The sequence below is a fragment of the Argopecten irradians genome, chromosome 2 (assembly GCF_041381155.1).
Source record: "Argopecten irradians isolate NY chromosome 2, Ai_NY, whole genome shotgun sequence".
NCBI lineage: Eukaryota > Metazoa > Mollusca > Bivalvia > Pectinida > Pectinidae > Argopecten > Argopecten irradians.
In genome coordinates, this window is record NC_091135.1 from 35,614,511 (window position 1) to 35,634,029 (window position 19,519).

At 37.2% G+C, this 19,519-nt stretch overlaps 1 protein-coding gene across 1 annotated transcript in view; it reads left to right on the top strand.

The window, feature by feature from the left end:
* Positions 1–296: 296 nt before the first annotated feature.
* LOC138315308 (guanine nucleotide-binding protein G(o) subunit alpha) overlaps positions 297–19,519 on the top strand; it is a 40,599-nt gene continuing 21,376 nt past the window's right edge. The window contains exons 1-2 of the mRNA XM_069256213.1: positions 297–1,218; positions 1,849–1,891. Coding sequence (XP_069112314.1) covers positions 1,101–1,218; positions 1,849–1,891 — 161 coding nt within the window. The 5' untranslated portion in view covers positions 297–1,100. The remainder of the gene's footprint in view (positions 1,219–1,848; positions 1,892–19,519) is intronic.

Below are 19,519 nucleotides of genomic sequence, written 5' to 3' on the forward strand. Positions count from 1 at the left end.
AATAAACTCTTCCTTGTGATATCATAGTTCGGATATAACGTTGTTATGTATCTACTGACGCTACTTACTAGTTACCGGCAGGTGGCGCGATTTGTTGCTGCACAGCAACTGCATCATTTTCACCAATTCTCGCGGTAAAATAAAACATAAATTCTTTTCGTCAACATTTTTTCTGTAATTTTATTTCCTTTTCAATTTTTATACATCCTCTTGGCAAGAAGTTTAAGGCTAGTGTATTTTACTCGGTATAAGTATTTGCGGCTAGCTTTACAACGCGGATGTTGAAGCGACACCGCCCATTTCCCGTACAAGCCGAGTCTATTTAAAGATTGATACTAGAATGCCGCTGAATCTCGCTTTCCAGTCACTTGGTTGAGGATGCTGGCCTCGCAAATTGTTCTCATATATTGTCTCCAGTGATTGTGTCAATTCAAACCGTCACATTTACACAGAAAAGGTAGATTGTGGTTTATTTTGTACACAACGTGATTTTCATAATTTCTGAGGCGAGCATGCACTGGATTAATGTATTAAAAAGCCCGTGCGTAGAGTGACGTCATCTAGTAACCCCCGTAACAGCGGAGAAGAGAATAGTAATAACTATCGAGCTATCGATTGGGAAGCTGAATATTTAAGTATCCTTTGTTAGGCTCGACGTCGCTCCTGCCTTCATGTTATTGAGAATATAATGTAATATGTTGACTGAAAAACACCTAGGAATCCTTCTTGTGGAGATATGCGTTTAAAATAATATATCCCTGTTTTCAATGTCTGTTGATACCGGCATAGGAAGGAAGAGGAACCGCCTCGATGTAACTGAAGGCTAACGCATAGTAAGGGACTGACAAGAGATCACTACTACTGAACGACTGCCGCTGTCTCCTCGAAACCGGCATCGGGAATTCGCTTTTTATGCAGAAAGATTATAACAAGAAGGTTTATTGGAAGTGTGTCTAGTTCGCAGTTTTAGCCACGGATTTTGTTGTGGTTGTATGTCGGATCTCTGGTGAAGATTGGGGTATACACAAAATCCTACGGAGGTGGTGGGATACCAATATATAGTGTAGCGGCAGGATCACAACAAACCAGACCTATCAAACATGGGGTGTACTATGAGTGCAGAGGACAGGGCCGCTGCTGAGCGGAGTAGAGACATAGAAAAAAAGCTCAAAGAGGATGGCATACAAGCTGCTAAAGATATAAAATTACTACTATTAGGTAAGGTGCTTTTGCATAGCTATATTGATCTGTATGACTGTGATACAATGATATAGGGAAAACTCAACCGCTGACATTTTTAGAAACTGATTTTATGCATGCAACGGCCGCCATATTGAATCGTTTGGAAACTGAATAATTAAAGAAATACTTGACTTAGATGAATAGTTTGTTGATGGGGGTACTCGGGTGGTGTTGTAAGTGGTCAGACGAAGTAGCCGAGGCATGCCCGACATCTCAGTCGGGTGCGGCTTGCCAGATCAGACAGGTGTGTTGAGAGCTTCTATGTTAATTAGGCAAAATTAGCGGTGCCGGGTGACAGCGCTCCAGAATGAATGAATTCCTGTTGAGCTATTCATTCAGAAAGGCGACCCCTTTTGACATTATGGCACAAATGAGAATAGAAAATCTGTCGATGGTCGGGTTGTAAATCTACAGGGTGTTTTGGATAATGAGAATCAATGTGTAAGCTTTTGAGCGAGGTCTACCAACACGTAGCGGGGTTACATTAATTTATGCGGATCAATCATTTATAATCTTCTACTGCCGTTCTGTGTAAATACTGTTATAACTGGTACGATTTAATTATGTGTAATCTCAAAATTTGAAATTGTAATCTTTATCTTGTAGGAGCTGGAGAATCAGGAAAAAGTACTATTGTGAAGCAAATGAAGTAAGTTTATGTATATATATATATATATGTAATATAATATAATGGGCTTGTTACACAAGTGATGTACGTGTATATAAAATATGCGATGAAACAGCGGGGCAAATTAATCATGCATCTTACCCAAACTGACATGTATATACGGCGATACCGGTGTATATGTCTATTGGTAGTCACCTTGTTTATATTGCCCCCTCCCTACACATCGCCTCCCCTCCTCCCCCTCCCTGATATACACGCGCCGAACACATACCCTCTCGACCTAATGTGCATACTCCTTTCTAAACATGTAAACACATACAAATACCCAGACTCGACAAAAGCAAACAGACCGGATTAACAACTGATTACACACAAAAATTTAAGTCTTATATACTGTCATGCTTAAGATTTTTGTTATTGTTCCTTCAACCGTATGGGTTACACCAGTAATTCTCTACAATTGTTATTGCTGAACGAGTAGCTAAACTCTAAAATTATATATGCGAGTAATGTATATAGCGTCTCGCTGCTCAGGAAACTGTATTGTGATGTTTATCCGACGGAGCCCCAAGTTAAACAACCTGCTAAATAGCTTTCCCATATGTGTCCGAATACATTTATCACATTTTTATTGGTTTCGCTTGATTTCAACCCCATATAATAACAACTGATAATCGGACTTCAGAATGGAGTCTGTATACACAACCATGTCCGCCGCCATATTGATAGGATGGAGATCGTCAGCTATTTTCATAAATTATAACGGTTTTGCAGCAGAACGTTAAGAAATTCAACATGGAGGCCAGCGGTATCTATAGTTTGCTGGTTCTCGATAAAATTGGAATCTGGAATAATGCAACATAGAATAAATGCTTAGTATGTAGGAAGTTGCGATATGATGGAGCGTAATATGGACAAAAGCAGACGACATCTGTGAAGCACCATTCAATTTTCCGTCGATCGATCAACCACACAGTAGAGATGGGAACCATCAGCCCTGCCTCCGCCTAGCCGTCATACGTGTGTGTTTGTGTAAGTGTGTGCGTGTGTACATGCCCAGCTTTTCCAATAGATTTGTCATTTTACTTTTAAAATCAAGTGTCGCGCGATCTATAGTCGAATTTGCGCATCCCATCTGTGACGTAATTTTCAAACATACATCTGGGAATATTTTACTTCAAATCAGAATAAATCAACAAGAACGGATCGAGGAACATGTGCCATATTAACATTCAATACTGATGTTAATCATCGCCCTATGTAATAATCGAAACCGTCGACGGCATCCTTAGTTCCGGATTGGTCATTCAGTCATTGATCTGCCAACCTATTTGTACACATCGACCGTTAGACATTGATTCTGTATACAAGTATCGCGTATTGATCAGAACCCGTTTACTGTGGTGGGCAAGACTCCCCTACAATGTGTAGAATGTCTAGCTACTACTTGTTGCCCCGGAGAAAGAAATCCTGAACGTAATTTTCTTCCGTGCTTGTTTGGTAATCACATTAATTTATTTGACACGTACACCTTTAAAGTGAACAGTCGGGCAAGGATGGCTAAAGTCGGTAAAAATGGTGTGAATGTATCCAGAATAATTTCTTATGGAATAGAAAAATAAACTTTCTCGTCAAAATCTGTCTGCGCACGTAGAAATTAATTTAAAGTATAGGAATCCTAAAACGTCCTCCCGGCTGACTATGCCCGTGGTTACATTTCCACGCAGCCTCGCTTTCAATGTTTTCACCTTTTCTTTATTTCAATGGTCAGAACTGGGAAACGTAAGCAGACCTTGACCGTCGCATTAATATGTGAGAACTTTTGGAAGGCCAATGAACGCATTTAGACTGGTTTTCTTTGCCCGACTATTCACTTTAAATTTGAATCTCGCAGAGGCAATGAAATCGTAATAAAACCTTTATATGTATATAAACACAATAACTGGTGAACTATTGTTAGCATACGCGGATAATTTGACGTAAATTATGTCTATACTCAAGATATTATTCTGTAATTCATAACAACGTTTTGTCGTGATATGTGGTCACTTTAACAAGACTTTTATCGGCCACATCTTTTATCTCGAAGTTTAGACATACTGACGTCACATATGCACCCGCTTATCGCGTATTGATGAATTGGTACTGTATGTATTTCAACATGGTGCTGTTCGACATCATAATATACCTTTAAATGTCCACCTTTTGATATCTACTCTATTTAGGAGTCTCCAGTGAATGAATGACATTGGTTACGTGATATCAATGGTGAATTTTGACGAAGTTGTCGCGTTTCTATTCAGACTATCACAATCTCGATGTAATGATAGACAACAAGTGCTCATTATGTACCTTAACAGCTACGGAGATAAACTGCAACAGTTTCGACTAAATACAGAATTTTTCACATGTCGGATTATTGAATACGAAAACGTGATAACGTAACTGGCAGATGTGAATTACGTTTCCTTTGTTAGACAGATAACTAAAGTAAAGTCACTTTCCTTCAAAAGCTTGGAATTCTTAATAATGTCTTTTGTGACATAGCGATTCCCTACAACGCTTTACAAAACAGTATTGTGAAAATCGGTGACATTTCTCTATGAATTTCAAGTGAATGACAAAACCGGGTTGGACTGGGTCGAATTTGGTATTAGTTATTGTCCTGTAAACAGCTCAACATTGTCAAAGGTTATTCAAAGACGACTTGCCATATATGAAATATATTGGATGATAGAGGAATTTTCATTCTTATATAATGTTATCTCAATGACATATACTGCATATGACTTACGGTGACCCAGAATAGCTACATCCCTTCCGGTCACATTACTGACAAAGGCAGAATCGACATATCTTAATGTTGAACGTTTAACAAACGAGCAGAATCTATTATTTTAGAAATTGTATTTATATGCCAGGGGCAGAATCCAGAACCTAGACTTTGTATTAAGATTCTCGAGAGACGAACAATTTGACAATGTGTAAGTAAATTGAACGCGAGGACGACGAAGTAAACGTAAAAAAGCGACAACGAAAAGAGAAGAGCGAGGATGACGATGTGACAATAAGTACATGTATACTACAAATGTACGAACGGCCTTACAGGAAATGACAGACGGGAATACGTTTTAGTGTCCATCTACATTAAAAGTGGACATTAGCCAGGGCTCTGTCAAACAGACCGTATCATTTACGGAACAGCTCAACTATGTAAACTAGGTATCAAGATAAGTGGGTATCTGTCGCTTGATAAAATTATTCTGTCCTCCAGGCATAGGAGTATAATTATATTGATACTTTGTTGGAGATTATCAACGGAAACTTAAACAAGACTTTACTCAGTCGTGTAGACTGTAGATTAATGAATCGGATGCAGAATGACCTTAAAATTATACATATTGACAGCTTTAGTATAAAATCTGCATCTTAATTTTCATCAATGCAACAATTTGTAGGATTAAGTGTATATACTTATTGAGGCTCACTAGGCCTAACTAGTACTATGTCTAGAAGACAGTTACTATTTTGTATCCATGACGACCTATTTAAACTGCTGATATATGGCTGAAGCAATTCGTTAAGAACTTTGAAGGAAGAGGAATGTGAGGATAACAATGTTAACTTTCAGAAATCTTCAGGTAGATTATATTAATGTTAAAAATCAAATTTGCATTCAAAATGTATATGGTTGATGATATTCTGGAAAGCAAACTTATTTGATGTTGTTGACGGCAAAACTGTCGTTAGGCGTTACAGGGTTGATGTCGTGACTAAAGCTAGCCCATATATCCCCGTAAGCTGTCGATAGTAATCAGAAAATGTTAGTAAAGCTAAAAAATATCCACGTCTTTTGCATGTGTTAGATAAAGATATATTGACTTCTGTTGTTTTATTGTTCAGGAAGTAATCAAACAAAACTGGTTGACAGATAGACGTGGAGATACTGTCAACACTAGTTTGTGTTGTTTATTTGTTTTTTCTTCAATGATCGTCCACTGCCTGAGTCCGGTTTTGTGTGTAGGATTTTTCTATCTTCTATTGTTACTGAGTAACTTAAGTACAGGTTTACAGATGACTTTTTTGTATTTGTTTTGTTTGGGTTCTTTGACTATGAGGTCAGGTTGTCCTGTGTTGCGCATTCTTGATACAGAATTTAGTTCATGTGTATAATCTGTTGGTGTTACTTAGTATAAGTGACACACATCTGAGAATATGTGATACATTCTATGAGTATTTGAGACAAAGTTTTTATAGAATATAAGGATCTTTTAATGTGTTATATATATATATATATATATACATGTATACAGTTTACGAAAGTGTAAGTTGCAGTTCATAGAAATTTGAGTTTTGTACCTGTGAGTGTGGAGTGTCGTTGCGTAAAACACTCTTTATGATAATTTTACAACATGTTCACGTGTGTACTTAAAACATGGTTCGTGTGAATATGAGAGTTACTTCTGTGAGTCTCTAGACTTCATTGTTGCATTTTCCTACAGCACGATGAGCTGTACAAAAGAACTACCTTTCAAGATGACTTTTATAGAATCAGATATGAAAAAATATATAAATACGAACCTAAATACGAAATTATATTGTTCAGTTTCCTTGACTGTAATGGTTGTTTGAGACTAGTAGCATTGTTCTTTGTGGGTTATGTATTAGTCAGATGATAAATAAACACACCAACTAACGCCCTACGTTGAGTGTTTAACAAGTACACATCGATGTGCGAAGGGTAAAGATGGGCTCCTAAGTCCCCATCGAGGAGGGGAAGTTTCCTATCCGGAAGTAACTCTCGGATAACACGCGGATTTATTAGGAGAGTATTTGACCTTTGTAGCTAATTTCAGGACTAGTAAATCTTAACGGACAAAACGATGGCCAGTTAGTATGTTCTCTTTATCAGAGACACTTGAGCAGACGACACAATATTACCGTCTGTATTCATCTACAGATTATAAATGATGTACACGTCAGGAGTGTACAGTACTAATTCACAGTTACACCCATATACACGTTTGTTGTATTCAATTCAAAACATACACTGTTGCATTGTCAATACATTGTATGCATGGGTTGTTTTCATTCCAAATGATACAATATTGTACATCATGTGGATATATTTATTCCAAAATTGACAATGCTAAACAAAGCACACATCTAATATATTCATCCACAATGATACAATGCTGTACCCGATGTACACACATGGTATGCGAATGTCATATTCACTTCAATAACACAGTATTGTACAGGATGTGTACGCACTGTGTTCACTTCTAATAATACAATGTTTTACGTGAAGTACATATTCTTTGTTCATTCCCAAAAATCCTATTTTGTACATGACATTCACACACTACACTCTTTTTTGTTCTTAATAAATACTATCCTGGCATACTTTTGCAGCTTCATGTTGAATGATGCAAAGTTCTGTTTACATCTTTACATCATATTCATTCCATCCTCAAGTAATAAATATTGTATTTTTAACTGGCGCTCATTCAAATAAATACTGCTCACGAAATACACATACTGTATTCATTCACTATATCGTCGGTTGATATTAGATATATTTATGATATCAAACATGGGATGCATTCTCGGGAATTTCCTGGACGACGGTCATCGTTTTTCTACATGCAAGGAAATAAAGTAAACCAACGTATGTTACAGTCGTCTGTTAGCTGTAGATAAGAGTTGAGAGAAACAGAGAGGGTGGAAATGAGAAGTTACAGGAAGACTAGAATTACATAGGACTGGCTGTTGTGTTCCCATCCTGATAAACATGGTGTCTTTTTGTTAATGATAATTACAAACGGTAACATACATGGAATTCAACGATATTGGACTACTAAAGCTGGTGATGTTACCAAAGCTTTGTGATTGACTGTGCACGATTAAACATTCGAATACCAAAGCTATATATCATTCAGTTTCCAAGCTGTGTGCATGATATTATGTATTACAAAACCAACCGTACCATCCTTTGATAATACGAGGGATTTGAAGGTCTATGATGATGAATACCAAATGCTTTTTTCTACATAAACGCTTAAAGCTTGAATTACAAGTCATGGTGGTTCATTTGAACGCTTGACAACAGTATCAGTACTATTGTGTGAACTGGTAACATTATAAATTAATTTTCATGTATTTGGCATTGCTATCATTTTGCATTTCTCGAATTTACTTACGCCCATCCATATTATTTCCCCCGTTCGTTTTAGATTTTATACCAATTGTTCGTGTCCTTAACGATATTATAAATCTTTGCATGTAAAGCAAATCATATCATGGACCACCTATAAATATATAAAACTAAAAGTAGCTGTAAAGAACAGATTCATTCCATTCACTTGAATAGCATTCATACATTATCTTCCTTTTTGGTCAGGAGGGGCAGGGATCCCCTCCGGTATTAGACAAGAAATTATATTGCATCCACATTGTTTCAACCTTGGATGTGTCCCTTGCATTCAATACATGACGCATTACACTTACACTTTAGTCATAATTACGCAATGTGGTGCAGTAACCGATCACATCGGCATTACGTTATTCGGTGTCTTCGGCGGCATGCGAGATATCACTATAAAGTGGTAAGAGTTCTACTATTACAAATAGACACAACACTCGTATACCACAGCCTCCCAAAACATACAAACGTCCACACACACATTACTCAAGGGAGACCGTCCTTAAATGACATTGGCTTTTAACAGGATAATAAACCAATCCAAACGTTGGTGTTGAACGATGCAATAACAATTCGTTTATTCATCATAAGGTTGTTGAAATATGATCAAGGCAAACTAAAATAGAAAGTAATGCAGTCATAATTATGACTTATATGGTACCTTACAATTCGTAATGTCAACGTCGCGCTGGGGTAAAATTATCTTGGTCATAATCATGTTAACGACAGTCACTTACATTGTGTCATTCATAAGTTATATAGTATGGTTGTGAAATTAATATTGTCATAGCATATTGGCGAACTTTAATGATGGGATTCGTGTAGTTATATTACATTTGCGTAGGTGAAAGGACCACCGTGCTGTTCATGTGTTCATAATAATGACAACGTATGGTAATGGTATAATCGCATTCATGGTATATAGACTTTTTTTATCCGGTTTTGTTGATAATCCTATACCTGCCATATTGAAAGATGAATTTTCCATATAATACATCATCGAACATGTTCCCATAGTATTCTTGATGATTTTTATTTTCAAAATATATGCTTCAAACATTAAAGATAGAGGAATTGTACATGACACGTCAGTGTACAAATGTCAAACGTACCAATGGCATTAAATGATTCGACAATTAAGACCACGCCATACATTAAGTCCATTAGAACCACTTGTTTTATGTGAACTATAACATATCGTGTGACTATGGAAAAAACAAGCCTTCGTGATGTCAATCGGCTGTGTTTGTCCTGAAATTGCTGCGTTCTTATTATTACATACTTAGGTATGCAAGCAATCAAAAGCTCTTATGGCCAACGGCGATATCAGATTAACATGCATGCTATACATGGAGTGGTGTGTTTAACATCCAGAGCAGCAACGACAACTGCAACCAAAATAAAAATGACAACGAACAGCAAAGATATCAACAACGGCAACAAACATGACAACAACAGAAAAAAATAAACAAACTACCACGTTACAAATAGCGACGGCATCTTTTACGTTACGAGATGCTAACATACATGCTCATGCCAAAGAAATGCATGTTACATGGCAAATTGAATTATTCATAACTACCACAAAATTATAAATCGCATATACAATATATGTTGATATACAAACAAGTGAAACTGGCGGATGTAACGCACATCCGTGCTGCGGAAATGTATATCCGTTAACGACATGGTCATTGATTACGTCTACAGCCATGGTTACATTGGTATGTGTAGATTAGTTGTCCCATTAGTGCTGATTAGCATGTTTCATAGTATGTCTTTCAATATAGTATAGAAAGCAATCAAATTTTGACACTGTTTATCATATTTGCGCACTCGGATTATGAAGAAAGCTATTTTCATAGGTCTGAAGACATTGCTCAGACCAAACTAGTCGCTGTCTTCAGAGAAAAATTATAAATAAGAAATCCGTTCCTAAAATCTGAACGTATATATCTTACGGCATATCTTAACTGACGGCATATTTATATATAGGATTCATTTTTGACGGATTTCACCTTATGTTGGATTGGCTAAAGCAATCTGTATTTAAGAATGGACCAATCCGTGTTTGTTAAATCTGCCCTCTGTGGATCATGATGTTAACCAGCAGCATTTTGACTCTAATGTATTTAGCCAATCAGAGTTTGTGGTTGTTATCGGTGTGACTAAGACATGCGCACGCTACCGGAAGTGCTGGTGTTGTGTCTTTGGATGGTGGAATGGAGCATTAAAATCAGACATCTGGCATTGTTTGTGTGTGAATAGGAAGAGGTGAAGCCGAGAACGAGATCTGGATTATCTTTACTGTGTCCCTGTCTATACACGACTCCAAGTTAATTAATTAGTAAATATAATGTCTGACTTAGCCCAACCTTTTCCCGACAACATCAGGTGAATATTGATTAGACAAGACTCCCAAGCATTCGACAGTTTCACGTGACTTTGCTCAATGATATGCGTACAGGTTTCCTTTCACTATTGCAATGTTGAAAATAATGAATTACGCGATATTGTTGTTGATAAAAGCATTTGATATCTTCAAGGGAACCATTCTTGATCTAAAATCTAAAATGGTGACGTGCAGAGATGGATTCACAGGGAATGGTGCTTCTCCACAAGTATGGTGTACATAATCATTGCTTAATTCCACAATTTTGAGTACTGTTGAATTACTATACAAAACAGCTGCCCTGAACCTGATTGCAATATTAAGATAATCTTAAATTAAAATGAAAATGTTGATATGTTGGTGATATCCAATAGAAAAAAATAACTTAGAGTTGTTAGGTTTTTAACGACTCTTCTGCATTTGCTTCGTGCAATTGAAGCGAAAACAAGAACATGGACTGTCAATACATATCTGAAATGAACTAATAAATGTATAATGTAATATCTGAACAGTCATCGTTTTAACACTGAATGACTTAAAAAGGAAACAGGTATCCAAAGAACCGATGTTTAATAGTTTCTCATAGGTTCAGACAGTTTCTGTAAAGTTGACTGGTATGATAACCGACCAGTGTGGTTCGGAAGACGAGACGTTTATTGGCAAACACTGAAACATACAAGTGTATGATTTTTGATCAATAATAAACCGTACGGTCTGCTGATCGCTATAATGAATCGTGGAGCTGTGTGTAACTCTGGAGCGGAAATGAACCGAATTATCAGAAAGGTACACAAAATATTCAATAATCCTGTTCTCACAAGCGTTTAGAAGAACAATACCTAGTAAGATGTGATCAATGTTTTGCAATTATTGTAAAATACCCCTGCTCAAGCACCTTTCGTATTGCGATCGATGGCTTCTCTATCGCCACCTCCGCCATACGCCCCACTCCCAGGCTCTCTGTGTAAAGCTACAGGCTAAGCCGAGGTTTGTTTGGGAATCACATTCGGCCTAGTTATAAATTCTGCAGCTCCAGTTTTATATTAACAAATAAACTGTTCTAGCCCTCCAAGCTATACCAACGTTTTTACCTTAGCATACAGCATCTGTCAGCACCTTGGCTTTTTGTGAGCCTGATTTGTTATAAATAAGTTGTTACATTCATTTATACGTCCGTTTATCTCTTCAAACCCATTTATATATACTGCAAACATGAATATTTCCATGAGTGCTAAATTTCGTGATTTGCGTTTGTCGATATTTTGTGAGGTTGTTATTTTCGCGATAAATATAACTTGTAAAACATGGTTTCGTTTACAAACACAATGAAAATTTTGTTGTAAAAGGCTTCTTCTGTGTAATTAGAGCAAATTTTCTCCCTCGCAAAAAAATCAACATTTACACGAATGTAAGTGGTTCCAGAAACACATGTATTACAACCACTACTTACTATGGTCATAGAGACAACCTACCTAGCTTGTTGCTGACGAGATTAGTCTTCATTTTATTATTCGCGATGACAACTGCCACATGCTTCTCCGCTGCTAGCTATTATCACAGCAATGTTTGAAAAGCAATCAATGTTTCGAGACAAAAACGACATATCTCAATTGATTAAGTGTCACCGATACGCCCACTGTTACAAGCCTACTTCTGCTTCATACAGAGAAGGCCAACTTATTTGAATTACAGTTTAATTGTAAAACGTCACATGGAGGGGCGATACGTGATAGTATCGACGTGAACAAGATGGAATCCTAATACTATAAAATGCGACAGCTGGGAGTATGAAAACTGTGTCGAGTATTGTTAGGATTAGCCTGTTTACAATAAGCTTATATAAAAATGTGTCGGAAGTTAGTTAGGTCTGATTAAAGTCATTTTGTATGTAGTTAACCGAGAGGAAAGTGTCATGTGTTCAGTGGGAATAATGAGGATTATAATACAATAGCTGATCAACATCAAATCAATTCATATTTTGACTTTTTGAGCTTATAACCTCTTTATTTATGGTATTCATTATATAGGTGTAACTGTAAAAAATTAAATTCAAACGTCCTGATTTGACAGGATTTTTCAGTTATGGATAAACCTAGATAACAAAATATCACAAAGACCAACCAATTTTAGTCGGAAAAAGTGAAGTAAAGAAAGACAGTCAGTATAGTGTAGCAGTATGTACTATCTTTGTAATGTTATCGGTATTCAGTCGATGCAGAAACCGTGAACAAGATTACTCCGATAGATTTGATGAACAAACAGAAAAAGACCAGTGGCGTGTGACATATATTGAGGGCACCTACTGAAATTAATTTTGCGACAGTGATTTTGTTTTTGCTCGCGATTTGTTTACAATTTTCTTGTCTGGTTGTATAGTGAAATATTATCCTAAATTACTTCCGAAACATCCGATTATACATTTGTAGAATATTCAGTAGGATATTATGATATAAATTATTCTTTCATTATCTCCTATAAGAAGAGTAACACAGATATGTATATACTCTAACCATAAATGCAAATAAATCGTAACTCATTAAAACATAAATTAGCTTATTAGAACTATGAGCAAATTTGATGAATTCCGCCAGTACGCTAAACGGACTTCGAATCCCTATATAATAATAGGATGCTGTAGAAGACTCCGCTTTCCGTTAAACTTAACCTACATTGCTTTTTAGCCGACGCGTTATCTTTGTTTAACAAAAAAGAAAAGTCGAGTTTAGAGGATGAATGTGCAAAAACAACCTAAGAGATATCATTTAGATGGATATATATTATGTATTGTATTTATACCTTGAACAAGGTTAACTGCAGTCAAGTGCATATGCACGTTACATTTAGACAGATGAGGAATGTATCAGTCATAGAATAGTTATCACCAGTTGTAAATATAACCTGAACACCTCGCTTGATCATATGTACGAAGCGTCGTGATTGTGGTGATTGCGTGTTTTTGCAGCGCACGTCATTGGCCTTCGGCACAATTTATCATTAACTTATGAAACTAAAGCACGTGGACGCACACGGGACACTTCTGGCTACTTCAGAATTAGAAAAAAGAAACATTCCTTGACATGCATTGGAAGTGAAACAAATTACATCATGCCAAGTCAACAGCTTGGTCGTATAGCAAAGCAAACGCTTAACAAACTGACACTGTAAACTTCAATTTTAGTATTTTTCGGGCTGGCAAAAACACGTGCCTCTACATCCATCGACTTACTGTTTTCCATTGTAGTGTATAGGCGTGCTTATAAAATACAATTATGCATTTTATAGTTTTGTCCCCGGCCTCAGTTTGGTTTTTTGTCTGAAGTAATAACCCCAGATGCACCATCTATCGTTCATTTAACCTGTTGATTTGTCTTCACTACCACTGCCCATTTTGCTGCTAGAATTGTAACTGATTTCATTTTATAAACCGTCTATATTTCTGTATTGTTTGATTTATATCATATCCCGTTTGTATTGCTTTTCTTGTCTGCTAATCCTATGTTTCGTTTGTTTCAATACTTCTTGTATAACGCTACAACAATCAACTTTTTGGTTTGCTCCCGTCCCCTTCGTCCGAAATCCTAACCCTTCTGCTACACAAAGTTTTTTTCGTTTCATTTTACCTTCCAAGTCCTTTGTTAAGTATCAGTGCATCCCTCCCCAGGGCATCAATTCACCCTTACACCCCAAACCTGTCGTTCTTTTCGTCTACCATTCAATATTCATATTCTCTCTTAAATTGCTACCTCATTTCCTCTAAAACTAATTTTCTCCCTTTCTTATCTCAATTGTCATAGTCTTTCTAGTCTTCGTTTTTTCCCAATGAATTATTTCGCCCATCCTCCATTTTTATCTGTTTTTTGCGTGACGTCACTTCCGTCATCCCGATGATGTAATTTCCTGCTTTCCATGTCCTTCTCTCCCACATACGTACTTCCTCCATCCCGCCTCCTTGCTAGTCAAGCCGCCTCTCGCTGTAGATCTCTAAAGCAGGCCTACCCGCCATCCTGACAACACTGTGAGATGATGGCAGTAACACCGCGCTATGATGAAGACAATCGATCGATAGCCTGAATGGCCGCGGGCTAGGTTAGATAGTACGCGCGCTATCGACCGCGAGCCGTCCGAACTCGTAACAATCTAATTTTAGAATTTCCACAAGCCCAGTGGAATACTGTACACGATGATACCAATATGGCTCATTATCATCTCTTTTGCTGAAAAATATATTTTCTACATTTGATCTCTATTTTGGAATTTCTGTCACACCAAAGCCTGATCATGTGAATATCGCGTTTAAAGCCTGCGTTGGTAAAGTAAGGACTACGTGTGTGTACGTGAAAACGCCACAATCACTTCCATACATCTACCGATGCTTCTCGAGATAGGCGCGTATAAAATGGAGGTAACATCCGTCTATATGTACACAGAAATTACTTAATTTTGCCGCCAGGACAATTGTAGTCGAGTACAAAACAGAGAGTTAACCGACTGGTCACGAAGCCTCTGGCAAGGCAAATACGACATTGATTTTCTACCTCACTAATTACCGAAATACACATGGTCAACTTGTTTAATACACATATGTCACATATCCAGGGAACTTGCATAGAAATATAAATAATTGGGCATAAATGGGTGGGTTTTCCAGGATTAGGGCTACTATGCGGTAATTCTATAGCATATTTCGCAAAGCAGTAACAAATTATGCATTAAAGAGACATAGATGTACACGAAGGTACTAATAAAATCCATACAAAATGTGAATACTTAAAGTTGAAGTAAAAGCAACATCACCTACGCAAACTTAAACAATTATCACGTTTCACACAGAAATGCTGTTAGATCGGAGCTGACGTCATTTCCAATACAGTGCGAATTCTCGGCAACTTCTGGGTATTCGCCGGAAGTGTTCGCATTCACACTTGTAACTAAGGCGCGACAATTGTCGTTGAAACGTAAACCGTACTTTTTGATCACACATAACATTAAAGAGTTGTGTTGCAACGTATTTTTTTCATTGCATGTTTTCTTTTGGTGTGATATTTCAAACAAAGTGATATCTTTTTGCTTTCCAACAGTAAAATTATCAAGATATTCGATTTTGGGTCGATATTTAAAATGTTTGATCATAAACAAATATAAAAAGATCTTCTGACAGTCACTGTCGTGGATATCTGTTTCATCCTTCTCTATCTCAACGAATAATTAGATATACGTTTGGTACATTATATGGGCTAGTTGACCCACCCTTTATTGCAGAGGCATTTTCGTCAACAAGTCTGTCATAGCACTGCACTCTCCAGAATCTGTCGTATGCCTTACCTTGTACACCTGTGAGATTTATGAAGTAATACTACATTGCCAGTAAGCATGTCGTACAGCTAGTATGTAGACTTTTAGTATACGAGTCTAAGGTGCTATTCACTAAAACCGTAAAAGTTAACAATGAATAGGTAATCAAAGGTTAGGTAGTGCACAGGTAATTTTGAGAGACGTTGCACTTGGGTTAAAGGTGGGAAAGATAGGGAGTCTGAGGTGTAGTGAAGTAAGTAAAGACGTTGGTATGGCTGATTGGTGTAGACATCATTTGTTTCATGTGCAAATATATTAATAACCTTTGTGATTTCACGATTTCGTGATACATCTCGTTTGAACAGGATGTGATAATTTTTACCTACGTCATGCACAATTATGATGTGTGAATTGTGAATCGCGTTTAATTAGCGAGATTCGAGATCCTAATTGTTCCCGATTCATACAGCTATAATGTGTGCATAATAAATCTCGAGACATCACTTTTTGACGTATGGGATACACAGATCTGATTTGTGAATAGTACATCTCGTGTGAACGGGATTTCGGTGTTTTACCAACGTGGTACGCAAATCTGATGTGTGAATAGACAATCTCGTTTGAACGAGATTTCGATGTTTCACCTTCCAGGTACACGGATCTGATAAAGAAGGTGCCGCTGTCTTTGATGCATACCACCAACCGATAACGATACACCAGTGTTAAACATCGACATAATACTTTAACACGATTTTGCCATAAGGAATTGGCAGCTTTTCCATAACATACTGTAAAAAGCCAAGCTTAGCAACTGCTCATGTCTGCAAATTTTGTCTGTGTTAGTTTTTGTAGGATACGTTTACAAGTCTTATAACGTCAAGGATACATTTTTAAGGGGGTTATGGTTTACGCCTTCGCTGTTTATTAGGTCAGACGTGAAAAGGCAAGGCATCATTTTCTTGACCACAGAGGTTACCTAGGATTTCCTCCACTCGTCTTCCATGCTTAATTTCGCTTTTGCTGCAAAACAAAGATTTGGTTTCGGTTGTATTAGTTTAACGTCCTATTAACAGCAAGGATCATAAGGGCATGCTAGTTTTGATGGTGGAGGAAAGCCAGAGTACCCGGAAAAACACTTACCAGCGGTCAGTACCAGGTAACTGCCCCACATCCCGCATCCCAGAGGTGGAGGGCTTGTGGTAATATGTCGGGACATCTTAACCACTCGGGCACCGCGGCCCCACAAAATAAAGGAACTTTTGCTAAAGAAATATACGGTAGTTATCCTAAGCAAAACTGTAACTTATTTTACTACCCATATATCATTTCTTTATTTGAGATTGTTTCCCACAAAGCCATTCATTCAAACAGACTCATTAATATTACCTTGCATTAAAAACTCGTCCACAACAAAATCGTCAAAGGTCTTACAATCAAGGTACCATGTCCCCCGTATTGACAATATTATTTAGTTATTGTAAAGTATGACTGAGAGTCGCTTTATTTATTTCAAAATATGACTGAGAGTCGCTAAGTATTCCAATTTATCAAAAAATCCAAATACACAGAAAGCGGAATATTATCACAATCTCCCAATTATCAATTGCGTCATAAATACACTGCTCATTCAATTACATCACTAATTTCACTATTGAAATATATCGATAAATCATGCATGGAGATAAAAATAGAAAGTATGCACATTCCATCTGTCGTCATTCACACGTGTCTTCATACGTGCAGCGGAAAATGTTGTCTGTGTGCTAAAAATAGAACACAGTCATTTGGATACGCCGTCGAACTGTGGCCAATACAAAAGGCCCATACGATACGTAAGTGCCACCGGGGGACAAGGGAACAATCGTAATGATACATAGGCTATATACATTGATATAACGTAAGATGATGATTTATCAGATTTGTTGTTGTCCCCAGTATTCAGAATTATCGGAATTAAAATATAGAATGCAGATTATTGATCGCCGAGTGCTTGTGTTTAGCTTCTCCACACACACAGTATATTTGGTCTGGTTCTGTCACACTGTTAGGTAGAGCCGCGAAAACATCGCAGCCATTTTACACAAACGCACGTATCAGCAAGAATGTGTTAGGCTGATTTCAAAATGGCTATTGCTGACGATCGGTTTGTTGTCTGCTATTTGGTTACAATATCAATTCAATTTCACAGATATACGCCTACTTGCAGCGGAGAAAACGTCGTGGCACTTTTGTTGTTACATTTCTACAGATATATTGGAAGACATTGAGGTAAATTAGAAATTAAAATATCACACAATACCCAGTTGCCGAATATCTGCCGACGTACTTTATCACTATTGATTGTACAAAACAATAGTAGCTGTTGTTAGTTATAATTGAGAAACATGCAACGTACACTTCTGTCGGGTTCTTCATACAAAATAATGTTAGGGACAACATGCTTTGTGTTTTTATGATCAATCTTGGATATAATCATGTGACCTTGAACTACAGAACACTTTTGTAGTCCCACTTAATGCTTGAATTAAAACTGAAGAGATTCACAAGTGGTCCCCTCTCATTCACGTGTTGTGATGTCATTTGATGGTGTGACACGTGAGCACAAGCCACATTTGAACATTCCTTTCTAGCATTCCTGGCCTTAAAAGTTCGAGGCCAATGCAAACATTAGCGGACACAATCTTAACAAGCTTCATACCCTGTCTCCCACTCTTCACTTGTCCTCTTTTACTGATCATATCACATGAGCCTTAATCTTTATGTTTGAGTTAAAACGCGTATTTGTGGTATTTGTTGTCGTTTTCTTAAAGAAGTTATTGTTTTACTGGTTACGTAATTTGTAAACCACGAATCATGTATTTCCAGCACAAGGTGGAGTCACAAACTGAATGAAAAAGCTCGTGCCATTGACGTAACACGGAAATGACATTAACTTACATCACATATTACCTTTGACCTATTTTTCTTTGTGTGTATGTTGAGCACGTGCTTCTGGTGTCATCCCTGACATGTTGTGTTGCGTTGGCAAGGCAAAGCGTTATTGCTATCCAACTTCGTATATCAGATGCCACGATATATATTTCGCCATGAATGATGTATGTTCAGAGTTTCATAGCAAGCTAGCAGAACAACGTTACGGAATAGCCTTTCATGTCGATGTTGATTTTCATGCAACGACAAATGTTTACATTGTGTTTTATTACAATTTGAGACAAAAGACAGGTATCGAGATAGTTTGCAACACAAACATGGTCTTCAGAGATTAATGAACAAACAGGACGGAACAGTCGAAACTGGACACAACAGTAAACACAATAGCTGTGAAAATGTATTTAGATGTCCAAGAAACTTATTTGAGACAAGCATTAAATTCCCTACCAGACTTCCTTCCTCCGAACAATTTTCCTCAAACATATGCAATTATTTCTGAAATGTCAGATGTCAGTGATTACATTCCAATATTTTGATAAAGGATTCAAACGGGTTGTCTTTGCACTCACTTGTAAAATGACATTCACAATCATATCCGTCTTCATTATAAGCTGTTACCCACTGTTGTCCAACGCTGTTTATAGGACGTTAAAATAATCAAACAAACAAACAACTACCAAAGTCCCTTCAAAACATCCAGATGCTACTTATGTACCCACATGTCAAATAACTCATTATTTCCAATTCTCAAAGGGTACGAGTTCTTTCGACTTTTTCAGAGAAACAAAGCCGTCCACATATAAATATAAGTCTTGTAAAACTGCATTGA